At 36.5% G+C, this 16270-nt stretch overlaps 1 protein-coding gene across 6 annotated transcripts in view; it reads left to right on the plus strand.

Annotated features, from left to right (window-relative positions):
* The window catches only part of slc4a7 (solute carrier family 4 member 7), a 54949-nt gene extending 39938 nt beyond the window's left edge, over positions 1-15011 (plus strand). For 4 of the 6 annotated variants that reach the window (XM_065298621.1, XM_065298620.2, XM_065298623.2 and 1 more), the window contains 10 exons: positions 2098-2259; positions 2332-2445; positions 2542-2703; positions 2779-3030; positions 3860-3928; positions 4743-4916; positions 5001-5132; positions 6176-6270; positions 9416-9511; positions 13193-15011. In XM_065298621.1, coding sequence (XP_065154693.1) covers positions 2098-2259; positions 2332-2445; positions 2542-2703; positions 2779-3030; positions 3860-3928; positions 4743-4916; positions 5001-5132; positions 6176-6270; positions 9416-9511; positions 13193-13271 — 1335 coding nt within the window. In that variant the 3' untranslated portion in view covers positions 13272-15011. Of the gene's footprint in view, positions 1-2097; positions 2260-2331; positions 2446-2541; positions 2704-2778; positions 3031-3859; positions 3929-4742; positions 4917-5000; positions 5133-6175; positions 6271-6353; positions 6406-9415; positions 9512-13192 lie in introns of all 6 variants that reach the window. The other 2 variants (XM_065298625.2, XM_065298624.2) reach the window with 2 other exon arrangements.
* The last annotated feature ends 1259 nt before the right edge of the window (positions 15012-16270 follow it).

Consider the following 16270-nt stretch of genomic DNA (forward strand, 5'->3'; position numbering starts at 1 on the left):
CTGCATTTTTTTTCTTTGCTTATAAACTATTAAATATGGATTTTTTTTTTTTAGCAAAAAACTGAAATAATTGCATTTTTGTGAAGGAATTTTGTTAGAGATCAGGGGGCGTATTACAGAAAAGTCCTAACTTTAAAATCTTATCTTAACTGTTTGGTAACCATGGTAATTTCAGTTAGGACCTCATTTAAGACAAAAGCTATTACAGAATGATGTTCCTAAATGCATTATCTTATCTTAACTGCAGATAGGAAAGTGGTATTACAGAAGCATCCTAACTTGACAAAACATCCTAAAAACGGTCTTAACTTTAGGGTAACCTCACAGGTGTCCTAACTTAAAACTTTAATGAGAGCCAGCTGAAACAATCACATTATGATAGAGCTGCGGGAGAGTGACATTACATTTTTAACAAAGTGGAGGATGAAAAACATCAATGTTTGTTTTTGGATTACTCTTTGAATGTTTTTTTACCTTCACACATTCACATAATCACAATGTTTCTCACTACTGGAGCGGTCATCCCTCATTATTAAAAAACAGTTATCTTATCCGATGATGGGATTGTAGTGAATACAGTACATACTTGACTCAGCATCTATTTCTTGTCATGTCTCTATCAAATGTTGAAATGTACAATAGTATCCTAGCACTAAGGAAGAATAATTTTTTTAATTTGTGTAAGTCACATTTGCTTAATGTTTAAATTGAATGGTAACTGATAGATGATGTGCTAAAACACTAATATAAAAAACACAGACTATAATTACTATGAATTTAATAAAATTTATTTTTCTGGCCCATTGAAATAAAAAGGACAATTCTTTTGTTTACTGTAGCAGCAGCTCACGCATTGCTGGTTGCTTGGTAACAGACCTGACAGTTGATAGCCGAACATGATTAAGTGATTTGGGATTTCCTAACTAGAGATGAGATAAGATTTGTTGAAATAAGATGAGAATCCTAAATCAATTTAAGATTTGCTTCTGTAATATGAATTTGTGAAAAATCTTAACTTAACACATCATATCTTAAGTTAAGACCTAAGATAGAAAGTTTCTGTAATACGCCCCCTGATTTAGAACGATTATCAAAACATACACAGAGTTTAAAATGAGTAAATAATTTTTTTGCTTCAGTTTTTTTATAAATTGGGTAAGTACGCTATCTAGTGGATAATCATGGTATTACAGATTCCCCACAGAATGCTTACAAGATGCAATTTTTTCCCTTAATTGACAAAATAACTCGTCAATGGCGTGGAAATAGTTAAGTAAAGATCATGTCCCATGAAGATATTTGGTGATTTTACTATCGGAAATATATCAAAAATATATTCATCATTAGTGATGTGTTGTTAAGGAGTTCATTTGGACAACTTCAAAGGCGATTTTCTCAATATTTAGATTTTTTGCACCCTCGGATTGGAGATTTTTAAATATTTTATCTCGACCAAATATTGTTCTATCCTTACAGTGGGTTCACACCAGCCGCGTTTGAGGTGTCAAATTTGCGCCTACTTGAACATTTTGGGTTTACACGCTTCATTTGCACATGAAAGCTGCGTGTGAAATTCTAGTCATCGAGACATTCACGCAGAAATTCACATCATGGGAGGGACTTCTGCGAATCCGCTCGCTTTCTGTAATCACGTCACTTCGAGAGCAAGCTCCTGATGGGTTAACACGCCGCGTTTTTACACCAAAGTTCACATTTTTCAACTCACGTGTTTCCTGCGGCAACGCTCAATCCGCGCTATTTGCGCGAATAAGGCGGAATCACTTCTACCACGCCGCGCTAAACGCCTCATTCGCGCTGCGAGACCTCCAGGCACGCGTCAACGCATCTTCACATTGATTTAACATTGAAATCACTCGCGCTTGATGCCTCTACCACTGCTGGTCTGAACGCAGCATTACAAACCACACATCAATGGAAAGCTTATTTATTCAGCTTTCATATAAAAGCTAAACCTCAATAAAAGGACACTTCTGACTGTTTTTGTGGTCCAAAGTCACATATGTAATCATATAATGTAAATATGTTCAACTATGTCAAATCCTTTGATGTTGATTAAACTTTTCCTCTCTGATAAAGACATGCAAGCAGCTCTTTGGCGAGTTTGTTGGTCCTGCATGCGGACACCACGGGCCGTTCATCCCTGATGTGTTGTTCTGGTCTGTCATCCTCTTCTTCACCACCTTCTTCCTGTCATCCTTCCTCAAACAGTTCAAGACCAAGCATTATTTTCCCACTAAGGTGAGTGTTTCTGCCTCTCTGTCTGAGCATGTGCTGCTAATACAGTGTGATTTACTCCGATGTCCTCCACAGGTCCGCTCTTCCATCAGTGACTTTGCTGTTTTTCTGACCATCATGATCATGGTGTTGGTCGATTATTTAGTCGGCGTCCCATCTCCTAAACTACAGGTCCCAGACACTTTTGAGGTAAAACAAGTTTTAAACATGTTTAAATGCAATTTATTAAACAATCACAGTGCACTCTATATTAAATTGTGTACAATGTTGTGTTTTGGATCATAGCCCACCTCTAAGAATCGAGGCTGGTTGATCTCACCTCTAGGTGACAACCCTTGGTGGACGTTACTGGCGGCAGCCATTCCTGCCCTCTTGTGCACCATACTGATCTTCATGGATCAGCAGATCACTGCCGTGATTATCAACCGTAAGGAACACAAACTCAAGGTTGGTTCGATTCTTGGTGCCCTCTATCAGAGCAGTTCAAATTCCTGGTATTAATGCTTTTCTTATCCCCTGTAGAAAGGCTGTGGGTATCACCTTGACCTTTTGGTGGTGGCAGTGATGCTGGCCGTGTGTTCGGTGATGGGCTTGCCCTGGTTCGTCGCTGCGACCGTCCTCTCTATCTCTCACGTCAACAGCCTGAAGGTGGAATCCGAATGCTCGGCCCCAGGAGAGCAGCCCAAATTCCTGGGCATCCGTGAGCAGAGGATCACCGGGCTGATGATCTTTGTACTTATGGGATTATCGGTCTTTATGACATCTGTTCTGAAGGTAAAGTTTCATTTTTTAGTAAAGTTTCATTTTACATTTTTTATGTGTAGGTTTCTTAAAAAAATACAAAATTTTGAGCAAAAAACTGAGGTAATTGCATTTTGTGAAGGACATTTGTGAAAGATCAGATTCAAAATATACACAGAGTTTTTACTGTTTCGGATTAGTGAAAGATTCAGTCTTTTATCCGTTTGATAAAAGCGCCACCTAGTGGATAATAGCGGAAGTATGGATTGCTGTTAAAACTCATCATTGGCAAGATAATTATTTTCTTACAAAAATAAAACGTTTTTAAGCAAAAAGCTGAAATAATTGCATTTCTGTGAAGGAATATTGTTAAAGATCAGATTCAGAACAATTATCAAAAATACACAGAGTTTAAAATAAGTAAATATTTTTTTTGCTTCAATTTTTTATAAATTGAGTATGCCATCTAGTGGATAATTGCGGTATTACAGATTAACATAAAACCTCATCAGGAACATGTTTTTTTAATGCAATTTAATCATGTCCCATGAAGATATTTGGTGATTTTACTATTGTAAATATATTAAAAATGTATTCATCAGTAGTGTGAAAAACTTTTGTTAGAGATCAGATTCAAAACAATGATCAAAACATATGTAGAGTTTGGATCAGTGGAAGCTTCAGTGTTTTATATAAGTTTGATAAAAGCACCACCTAGTGGATAATAGCGGAAGTATGGATTGCTGTAAAAACTCATCATTAGCAAGGAAAGAGTTAAAGTAAAATAAATTTGATGTTCCCAATCTCATTTTTAGAGTATGAGATATATAATACATTTTATGTATTTTCTGTTGTCCTCTAGTTTATACCAATGCCTGTGTTGTATGGCGTGTTCCTCTATATGGGTGTGTCCTCCCTCAAAGGCATACAGGTTTGTGTGCTTTATATTTAGCAAACAATTTGAAGGGACACACCACTTTTTTGAAAATGTGCTTACTTCCAGCTCCCCTAGAGTTAAATATTTGATTTTTACCTTTTTGGAATCCATTCAGCTGATCTCCCGGTTTGGCGGTATCACTTTTAGAATAGCTTAGCATAATCCATTGAATCTGATTAGACCATTAGCATCGCGCTACAAATAACCAAAGAGTTTCGATATTTTCCTATTTAAAACTGGACTCTTCTGCAGTTACATTGTGTATTAAGACCGAAGGAAAATTAAAAGTTGTGATTTTCTAGGCAGATATGGCTAGGAACTATACTCTAATTCTGGCGTAATAATCAAGGACTTTGCTGCTGTAACATGGCTACAGCAGGTGCAATGATATTACGCAGCGCCAGAAAATAGTCCCCTTGGTTACTTTCAATAGCTGGGAACTATTTTCGGGCACTGCGTAAAATCATTGCCTCAGTCTTAGTACACAGTAAAAACTACAGAAGAGTAAAGTTTCAAATAGGAAAAATATCAAAACTCTTTGGTTATGTTTTAGCGCGATGCTAATGGTCTAATCAGATTCAATGGATTGTGCTAAGCTATGCTAAAAGTGGTACCGCCAGACCCAGACATCAGCTGAATGGATTCCAAAACCGTAAAAATCAAATGTTTAACTCTAGGGGAGCTGGAAAATGAACATATTTTCAAAAAAGTGGACTGTCCCTTTAAGTATTACTACAAGAAAGTAATTTTATTACTATAAAATTGCACCAATTGAGTTATAATGCAGTTTCTGTTTTGAATGCTGTAGTTCTTTGACCGGATTAAGCTGTTTGGCATGCCTGCGAAGCACCAGCCTGATCTGATCTACCTGAGATACGTGCCACTGTGGAAGGTTCACGTATTCACTATAGTCCAACTCACCTGTCTGGTGCTCCTGTGGGTCATCAAAGCCTCCACAGCCGCTGTGGTCTTCCCAATGATGGTGCGTTTAAATTACAGTGCATTGAAATGTGTGTTGTACATGCATGTAGAGGAGATATTATAAATATACCTGCTTCTCCTTTAGGTCCTGGCTCTGGTGTTTATACGGAAGCTTCTAGATTTCTTCTTTACTAAGAGGGAGCTCAGCTGGCTGGATGATGTCATGCCCGAAAGCAAGAAGAAAAAGGAAGACGACAAAAAGAAAAAGGCAAAAGAGGTGCAATGTATTTCGTATATATATTAGTTGTGTGTATATTATATTGAAACAAATTGAAGGGCTGGGCTCTAAACTTTTTCAGTGTCCTACTCTTGATAGGCTTGACTATATTTTTGATGTAGGGGTGCGCGGAGCAAAAACTAACGCGGGGTTAGTTGTAACACGGACTGTTTACATTTTTCCACAAGGTTGAGCGTTTTGATTTTCCGGTATTTTTTTCACGCTGCCAAAAGATGATCTCCTACAAATTATTGGAAATGTATAATGTTTTTCCAGAGAGTTATTGATGAACGAGTGTTTTGGTGGCATGAAAGTAAATTTTTTCATCATATATTTTTTCGGTTTCTAAGTTGGGTGTGTAAGATACCAAATCCAATGCTTTGTCATATTAATCGGTGTCTTGTTGACTAAAACATAGCATCGTTTTGAAATATGTCTGCAGCTCTTAGCAACTTTTTTGGTGGGCTTGAAAATATTTTCACCCAGCGGGGTTAATTGTAACGCTGTGTTACAACTAACCCCTCAGCACTTATGATATGAAAACCGCTAAAGTTAGCGTAATTCTTGCCGTTGTTTTAAATAGGCTACACACGAATGATTACTGGCTGCCAACAAAATAATTGTGCCTGTCTTATCAAAAATTGTGTGTCAAATGTATTTTTAATATTTGCATTCAAACTTAATTTAAAGTGTTACAACTAACCCCCTGCCTGTTACAATTAACCCTACCTTTGGGGTAAGTTGTAACATTTGCACTTCTGTCACGTTTGGTGTAATTGTCCAAGAATGCTAAGTACTAGAAACAAACTTCAAATGTTCATTTGTAGCAGAGATGTGTGTGTTGCTTGTGTAAAAATATAATGAATCAAACTCAAATATTTTTGAATGATTGAGCCAAAACCAAAACACGTTAGGTTGTGCCCCGCTCTCCCCTAGCTATAATATTCACATACGTACTTATTTTGTAAAAATAAAAAATGTATAACAGCACACACATTGTGCCTTTTTTTAAACTGAATTTTTAAACAATTCAATATTTGTAGGAAGCACAGCGCATGATGGAGGCAGACGAGGGCATAGAGATCCCCTATGAGGGCGGGATTCACCTGAATGTCCCGGTAAAGGCCCTGAAACTCAGGTTGGTGATATACTTCATTCAGTTCTTCAGTTGATGTCTTTATTTATAGTTTTATTTCATATGACATGTTTCCTTTGAGACAGATCTGAAAGCGTAGCCTCGAGCACATCATGCGAGGAAGACGAGAGTCGAGCGGTTGGTCTTTTGTGTATTTGCAGGCGTGCTTGTGTTCTGGTTACCACATGTTCCCATTTTTGCCACTTTTTGAGTTAATCATTACTTAATGCTGATTAACGCAGAACACTGTGGTTTTAACACAGCTGTCTTTATCGCGGTGTGAGTGCATGGTCTCTAAATAATCTTTCTCTGACAGCTCTGCTTGGGGAATGTGGGAAATGTGTAGTTTCATGTGTAAAGCAGTAAAAATTCATGCTCTCCAGTATTAAAAGTCCAACAAAATCACCAGGCCATCTCATTGACAGACAGCTGTTGTGTTGACCAATTACCTTGGTAGGGCTTACTAACAGTTTAAAAAAACCTGGATATTTCTCAGTGGATGCCTTCATTTAGAAGAGGCACTTAAAGGGATAGTTTTTCCGAAAATGAAAATTCTGTCATCATTTACGTATCCTCACGTTATTCCAAACTTGTGAAAAATATTTTTTTTGCTCAACACAAAAGAAGATATTTAAAAAAAGATATTTTGAAGAATGTTTGTAACCAAGCAGATCAGGGACACCAATCAACTATTATTTTTTCCTAATTTGCAAGTGAATGGAGCCCCAGATCTGCTTGGTTACAAACATTGCTCAAATTATCCATTATTTATCGGTGAACTATCCCTTTACGGTTTAATATTTAGATGCCAGTTTTAGGGCTGCAAGATATAGACGGTTTCATTGGGCACACGCGCATTGTTACGGTTACGTGCCTAAACCGAAATTAACTTCTGGGGCCCGTTTATAAAGCGCAAGTGACTTTGTGGGCGGATCTTGGGCGCTGTTGCTATTTTCCCGGCGGGAGAAATAACTCTTGCGCCAGGCGCAAATCATTAAGGGGTTGGTCTGAAGTAGGTTCATTATTCATAGGTGTGGTTTGGGCGTAAAATCAAATAAACCAATCAGAACGTCATCCAACATTCCCTTTAAACGCAAGTGCGCAAGGTCCATGGCGGGTTGCTATTATTATGACGGATTTACCAGGCGCACACCAGGAGCGGTTCACAGCCGAGGAGACCCACGTTCTTGTAAGAGCAGTCAAAGACAGAGAAGTTGTTTTGTATGGGGATGGGAGAAGCCCGCCCAATTCAGCGTCGGTTAAACAGGCGTGGGAGGAAATAGCCGCAATTGTCTCATCAGCTGGCATCCCCAGGACGTTGCGCCGCAAGCGCTACAATGATGTCAGGAGACGGGGGAATCCCAAGCTTGCCAGCATAAATCGGGCACGCCGTGTAAAGGGAGGAGGATCTGCCTCTACACAGGACCTGACGCCAGCAGAGGACATCGCTGCGTCCACCCTCACCGCTGAAAGCCGAGAAACGCAAGCAGTCCAACCCCAAAGTACTCTTACAAATCAAGTTCACATACATTAAGGTTTCTTATGAAAACATTTTAATTATTATTTACATAAAATAAACGTAATACAGCCACACAACAAACCTATGAAAATATTTGAATCGTTATTTGCATGAGAATTTTTTAACGCAGCCACACAATAATTAAAAACTATCACCACTATGATTCCCCTTATCTCATGTATTAATATTTTTTATTGTAACAATTTATGATTTGCAAAAATAACTGTTGCATCTTTGTAGATTAGATAAGCAAAGTGTGCGCGCGTTGTGCACGCTATACATTATGGTCAAGCATGCGCCCTTAAAATAGCATAATGAACAACGCGCAACGCGCCACTGACTTTAGACTACTTTTTTTTGGTCAGTGGCGCAATTGTTTTTTGAAACAGCAAAATATCATCAGGGATGGTTTGCGCCGCAACACGCATCCTTTTTTGCGCTGAACCGCCCAGGGAGCGCAAGTTCATTCCCTAGTTTGCCGACGTGCGTTTGTGGAGGGAAAAACCTGCTGTGCGCCGGTGCAAAATACGAATGATACATGCGTCACTGACGAAGTCAATTGCGCTGGGTGCAAGATAGGGCGCCTGGGCTAGTGCCTAAACTGATCTCTGAAACAAAATCCTTGTTGATAATAAAATGTTTTGGTATACTAAAGACAAGGAGAGACGACGAGCATGGGTTACAAGTTTGTGGAAGGTTTTTCATTTCATCTTAGTGACTTTACATTAGGTCTGACCCAACCGGATGATTCCAGGTGGCAGTTGATCCAGTTAAGATAACTCAAGCAAAGAAATGCTTCGATTACTAACATGACAGGGAACATTTTAACAAACTGCCCTAACCTATGGAGATCTTCTGTTTTTGCAAAATTATTACCGTATTTTCTGGACTATAAGTCACACTTTTCATAGTTTGGCTGGTCCTGCGACTTTTAGTGAGGTGCGACTTATACGTCAAAATTAATTTATATGAACCAAGAGAAACCCTTACCGTCTACAGCCGTGAGAGTCCGCTCTATGCTGCTCCTGTATTTATGTATTTCAATGGATTCAGTGATGTGGAATGACTTCGGTACCTTTTTGAACTTGATTTGGCCTGTCGTTCTTATTTAGCCTATTTAGGTCTGTTCTGTATGCTTTTATGTATGAATAAATGTTTATGTAACATTAACATGTACGGACACCTATTCAGCCTGCTGTTCTGTGCTGTTGCTTAGTTGAATAACTTGCCTATCGAGATTAAATGTTTGTTCTTGGGCTTGGATTTTGTGAAATAATTTTCTAAATAAACACGACGTATAGTCCAGTGTGACTTATATATGTTTTTTCCGCTTTAAAATGCATTTTTGACTGATGGGACTTATACTCCGGAGTGATTTCTAGGCCGGAAAATATGGTAATTTTTCTAAATTTGCCACCTTTCAAATAACCTACAAGACGGAGGCTTCAGAATAAGATATGTTTGCAAGAACTGCACTGAGAAGGTTCATCTGGTCCATCTGATTTTTGTACGTAAATAATCAGATGGCCATTAAGCACTTTGCTGGTGAACAGAAAGATTAAGGGGGATTCTGGGAAATAGTTTGCATATGTGACCAGCTATAAGTGCTATGATGTGTCTTTTCTGCAGTTCTGACCCCTCTGTGGTTAACATATCTGATGAGATGGCCAAAACATCTATGTGGAAAGCTGTTGCCAGTGCCAAACTATTGAGACCTAGTTGCAGGTAGCTATTGATCCTCTAACCTCGCATCTGTTTCATGCTTTACTTACCTCTTAATCCTCTGACTTTCTCACAGTGATCATATCTGTTCTTTTTCCAGTTTTGTTCTGTCCTCTCATGGGCGTCGGAACCATTATATGTGGGTGGCACACACTTTTTAAGTCCAATAATATTGGACCCACTCACTTTTCTGTAATTTAGTGCATATGTCTGTTCACTTGTCAGAGCACTGGCGGTCAGATTCATTCCACTAGAGGAATGCAGTTATAAATTAAACTCTGTTACGTGTTTTAGCTGCAGTTTTGACTTCCATACTGCTGCTTCCTCAAATCCATTTCCACTTGGCTCATTAACTCTTTCACCGCCAGCGTTTTTAAAAAAAGTTGCCAGCCAGCGCCAGCGTTTTTCATGATTTTCACCAAAGTTTAATGCCTTCCAGAAAATGTTCTTCTTTAAATATATAAACATACAATATACCAAATGAAAGAACAGACACTCTGCTTTCAAACAAAAAAACAGTTTCATCCTACCTTCAGTGGTTCTTTTGTAATCAGCTTTTGAATATGGGTATGTTTTTGCAAAAACACCATATTTTGAGCAAAAAGCTGAGATAATTCCATTTTTGTGACGGACTTTTCATAGAGATCCCATTCAGAGCGATCTTTAAAACAGACACGGACATGCAGCAGCTTGCCATAGGGCAATACTTCCGGTTTTAAAAAGTTGCGGAAAGACGGAAAATCTTGTCATTGGCAGGGAAGCGTTTTCTCTTGATTGACGAGATATTTCGTCAATGGCGAAAGAGTTAAGAGTCCAAATAAATTCAGCTTTTTTGTTTTTAGGACACTGTAGTTGAATCAACTTAAAAAATTACTTCAATTGATAACACCTAAAAATGTCATTTTTTTCCTACTTAAAATTTTCACCTAAAGTGAAACTAAAGGTTTTAGGTGTTTCCAATTTAAGTAATTTTTTTAAGTTGATCCAACTTTTTACTTTTTACAGTGTATTTTCGCCAACTGCACTCTCGCGACTTAAATTAAGCTTTAAGTCAAAAAAACCTTGTGTTTAAATAATAGGCACCAGAATACAAGAAAATGGCATCTACTTAGTAAATGTTTTGGACCCACCCACATTTTTTTTTTGCATCTGACGCCCATGTGTCCCCTCATTGTATGAATGTGTAGTCTGTCTTCAACATTGATGTCAAACCATACAGCTTAAATATTGTAGCGTAATTATCCGTTTTTGGTTTTTCTGTCGTTTAGAAACTAGGCATTTTTTATTTGTACTATTTGCATTATCATAATTTTCTTTGAAGAGATATTAAAAAAATAAATATGTTGCAACTAGTTAAATAAGTTAAAGTGTTTTTGTTTGCAAATTTGACTTGTACTTCCCACAGTATCTTCTCAGACTTTCAGTATGGTTTTTGAAAAAATGGCATACACGCTAACGTTGTCAAAACTACCCCATTTTACACAGATCCGCAAAAACAAACAAAAAACTGTAGCCTATTATGCTTGCCAGGCAAGTAGTTAGCAATGTTCATTTGTAAAGAAACCGTACACCGCTGTACACATATATGCATTCTTCTAGAGAGCAATAAATACACATAAACTAGATGATGAGAGCATGCAACGATATTGTTTATATGGACAACGAGGTAAGTTTATTACTACAAGTGACCCTTGACCAAAGGTTGCCCGCACAGAGTCTGTGAGTTGCCCACCAAAGCACATTCTATTATTAGCCTCAATTTTTATATTTATTTATTACATATTTTTATATTAGCTTAGCTTCTTTTATGTATGTTAATATTTTAAACAATGATAACATATGAACAAGTAAAATTAAATTAACAAGTAAAACAAAAAAGTTTTGAGTAGACTATATCAAAAAAGTAGCCCAGGTTGGAAACCCCTGTCCTACACAGCAAAAAATGATTTTCAAGAAAACAAATTCTTAGTATTTTTGTCTTGTTTTCAGTAAAAATATCTAAATATTCTTAAATTAAGATGCTTTTTCTTGATGAGCAAAATGACCCAAGAAAATAAGTTTAGTTTTTAGACCAAAAATATCAAATTTAAGTGATTTTGTGCATAAAACAAGCAAAAAATCTGCCAATGGGGTAAGCTAATTTTTCTTACATCTTTCAAAAATTGTTCTTACATTTTTTCTTACATTTTTCTTAAATTTTCTTGAATTTTCTTGAATTTAGTGTTTAAGAAATTTTTTAAAGATTTTTTTGCTTACCCCATTGGCAGATTTTTTTTGCTTGTTTTATGTACTTAAATTTGATTTTTTTTTTTGGTTTAAAAACTAGACTTATTTTCTTGGGTCGTTTTGCTTATCAAGAAAAAACATCTTCATTTAAGAATGTTTAGATATTTTGACTGAAAATAAGACAAAAAATACTAATATTTTTTTTTTCTTGAAAATATTTTTTTGCAGTATAGAATATAAAATGGCATAAAAAAATGTGTAAACTTTGTTGGAGAAGCGTATCTTAAGTATCTCAGTATCTTAAGTAGCACAAACGCAGTCCTGTAGGTCAGGATTGTTGTTATGGTTGTCAAGTACTTGCATCTGCCTATAAACTATATAAATGTGTTCTATAAACATGTGTGCGATTTCACCGTTTTCACAAGTTTGCATTTTTGTCTTTTTGCATAAACGATAATGCCGTTTTCCAAAACATGCACTTTATCAAAAGTTTTCATTTTCAGGACCTAAAAAGCGCTGTCGTCATGTAAACCATTGGTTCCCAACCTTTTTCTTTGGACCCCATGACCTTTTATTTTTTACCTGAGGGTTGGGGAGCTTACACTATAAATATTATGGATATTAATATTAAACATTTTACATAAAAGATTTTAACTACCTTATCTTAGCATTGTAAGCACATCAGTGGTGGCTCGTGACTGCTCATCCGAGGGGCGCTAATTCAAAATAAGTGTTCGGAGTGTCATGTGTGTTGCTTGCGTTTTCAAAATATGCGTTTGTTGCATCATGTGAACCATGCATGACGTGTTTTGTCAAAATAAGTGCCTGCTGCACACGCTTCAAAACCACTTAGGATAAAAGAGACGCTCACGTTTACAAAATACACGCAAGAGACTCGCTTAACACTAAACTCTAAATGAGGTTATGTGAGTATCTAGCAAACGCGAGCGTCTCTTTTATCATAAACCCTTAAGAAGCATCTGCAGCAGGCACTTATTTTGACAAGACACGTGATGCATACACGATCTCTCAAAGCGCAGGACACATATTTTGACAAATGGAACCACACACGACTGGCTACATACATGTTGTGACGAACTTCACATCGAGCGCCCTCGAATAAAGAAATCACCGGCCACCACTGAAACACATGATTAAAAAAACCTTAAAATATTGTAATTATGCCTCTTTATATGATCTCAAAGCATGTCTAGGTTGAGAAACACTAATGTAAATCAGCCAAAACAAAAAAATACAAAGTTGTTGTGTAAATGTTGTAAGGTCCTCCGTGTGAACAGTTATTTATACATTGTTGTAAATAAGTTATGTAAACATTGTTTTTGGGTTGTTGAATGCTTTTGCACGTTTCATTTTGTGTGTCCTCTGATGAATTAGGAAAATTGTGTTTGTCATTATGCATCATCTAATGGTTTTCTTTACCTGTTTGTTTCTCAACAGTGAAAATACAGCTTGCATTAAGATCGATGTGGATGATGATAATGAAGAGAAATGTTTGGACACAGAGACGTCATTATGAGAGCTGTTATGTGTTGCTCTGTCCTGACCTGCCTACATGAAGCCAAAGGTAGACACCGCCCGATAGAGGGCTAAACAATGACTTCCAGGTATTTCTCAAAGGCTTTCGTTTAATAGCACTAAATGAACTAGTCCTGATTTATTTTGTATCATTTGTTTTTAATACGAATAGGACGCCATAGGTTAAGGTGCCCAGTCTCTTAAGTTTCATATTTTATGTTCATTTTTCAAAAGACAAGGAGTCTCTTAGAATTAGTTTTATACACTTTTGCGGTACCATGATTTTCAAATCACACGTTAGACGTTAAATACAAGACCATTTTTTTTACTGCATTAAAATGCTGTCTGTCAAAGTGCTGGTTTGAAAAGGAATAAATGCACATTTGAGGAAACATCTCACTGCGATGAGGTGATACGAGAACCGGTTGAATGACTGACCTTCCATACTGTTTATGGATTTAAATGGCACATGAAGGAGATATTAAATATTGTACTTTAATAGTGAAGAATGTACTCGCGAGTACTTGAAGATTTACATGAGAGATATACTAATCCTTTATTAAAACACAAATATCTAATACAAGCCAATTAGCAGCACAGATCGGGAACAAACTAAATACTTTTAGTACATGTACATGTTTCAAATTCATCATATTGTTGCTGAAATATGTAAATTGCTGCAGATTGTGTTATAGAGCTCAGCAATATCAGTTCCCCCATGTTTTCACGTGTTTACATTGTTTCATTTTTTTAGTGTTATGAAATAGAGTTTACTATTGTTAGTAATTATGATTTTTATAACGTGTTAATCAACTAATTTATTAACGGTCATGTGATGGTTAAGTTCACAGAGGCGATAAGGCAGCAGGATAGCTAGCTGCAGTATTGTTGGTCTATCATTTCTTTTCTTTCCTGTTAATGTGCACTTTAGGTAGGCTATAGGCCTGAAAACAACTTATTTAATGTATCCTGTCTAGAACCGTCTCAGGAACTTCCTATTGCAATCTTTTCCCACATTACTCTTCTTCCTATCGAGCTATTCTTCATATTATCTCTTAACGCCAATGACCCTAATGAGCTATCTGAATGCTTTGCCTTTTCATTTTACACTGGACTAAAAGTGATTACAGACCCCCTTGTTACACTTTTTAATGCGATAAACTTTTTCATGTTTTTTTCCAATATTTATAATACCACAGAGTATCTGACTTGTTTTATTTTGATATTTTGTTCTGTATATATATATATACTTGTTTTGAACTAGTTTGCAGTTAGTCCTTCGCCAGGTGTTTACTTAGTTGATTTTGGTTGCAAAAGTGCAAGCAAACTGCCCCCATGCTCTTAAGTTTATCAGTAAAGCAAACAGACCCTTCGTACACTTTTTTTTACTTTTGCAGCAAGTGACATAATACTGTGTTTGTGATAGGGAATAAGACTGTAAGGAGGAGACAGCATTGAACATGTGCTATAGTCGCTAGTATTTTCTCTCCATATTAGGACTCTGAACAAGTATTGCTGCAATAGTGTTCGTCTGCACAACATTTATGTACTATGTCCTGTATCAACATAAACTGTTCACTGTTTCAGCCCGGTTCAGACTAAATTTCTAATCAAGATTTATGAAAAATGTAGGGCAGAAGTTTTGGATTTGTACTTTATAAATATATAAATACTGTATACCCTTACATGGGAGATCTTTTGTAATGTTGATGAAATTGTTTATTAAAAGTAATGAAACGAATGCTTGTGTCTGGTTTTACTAAATCATCCAAAATTGCAAAATCCAATGCGAAACTTAAAATTATACCCCCGGTTTTATAGACCAGGCTTAAAGGGACACTCAACTTTTTTGAAAATATGCTAATTTTCCAGCTCCCCTAGAGTTACACATTTTTTTTTTACCGTTTTGGAATCCATTCAGCTGATCTCTGCGTCTGGCGGTACCACTTTTAGCATAGCTTAGCATAATCCATTGAATCTGATTAGACCATTAGCATCGCGCTTAAAAACAACCAAAGAGTTTTGATATTTTTCCGATTTAAAACTTGACTCTTCTGTATTTACATTGTGTACTAAGACCGACAGAAAATTAAAAGTTGCGATTTTCTAGGCAGATATGGCTAGGACCTATACTCTTATTCCAGCGTAATAATCAAGGACTTTGCTGTTGTAACATGGCTGCAGGTGGCGCAATGATATTACGCAGCAGCCGGAAATAGTCCCCTTAGTATCTTTCAATAGCAGGGGGACTACTTTTGGGCACTACGTAACATCATTGCGCCACCTGCAGCCATGTTACGACAACAAAGTCCTTGATTATTACTCCAGAATGAAAGAATAGTTCCTAGCCTTATCGGCCCAAAAACATTTTCGTCGGTCTTAGTACACGATGTAACTACAGAAGTCAAGTTTTAAATAGGAAAAATATCCAAACTCGTTGGTTATTTTTAAGTGCGATGCTAATGGTCTAATCAGATTTAATGGATTATGCTAAGATATTCTAAAAGTGGTAGCGCCAGAAACGGGAGATCAGATGAATGGATTCCAAAACTGTAAAAATCAGATGTTTATCTCTAGGGGAGCTGGAAAATTTGCATTTTTTTTTTAAAAATATGTCCCTTTAATATGGAAGGTATTTTTGGACTTTTTAAAATTAATTAATTAAATTATAAAATAATTAATTAAATTATAAAATAAAAAATTAAATCGCAAAATGTCCCAAATTTGATTAAATTGCTAAAATAAAAATTAAAACATTATATTAAATTTTTTCATTTTTAACGTGATGAAGCATCATTCCGGCCAAATTGAAAAATTTAATTGATGATTTGACATTTCATTTTCAATATAATCTTGAGTCAAGACTGACAATATTAAAATAATAAAGGCAAGCTTGAAAAGGAATCTGTAAATACATTTTTTAAAAGGCTTTTTATTCATGCCGGAATTTGGCCGGAATGATGCTTCATCACGTTAAAAATGAAATAATTTAATATGTTT

Source organism: Paramisgurnus dabryanus, chromosome 13 (genome assembly GCF_030506205.2).
Source record: "Paramisgurnus dabryanus chromosome 13, PD_genome_1.1, whole genome shotgun sequence".
NCBI lineage: Eukaryota > Metazoa > Chordata > Actinopteri > Cypriniformes > Cobitidae > Paramisgurnus > Paramisgurnus dabryanus.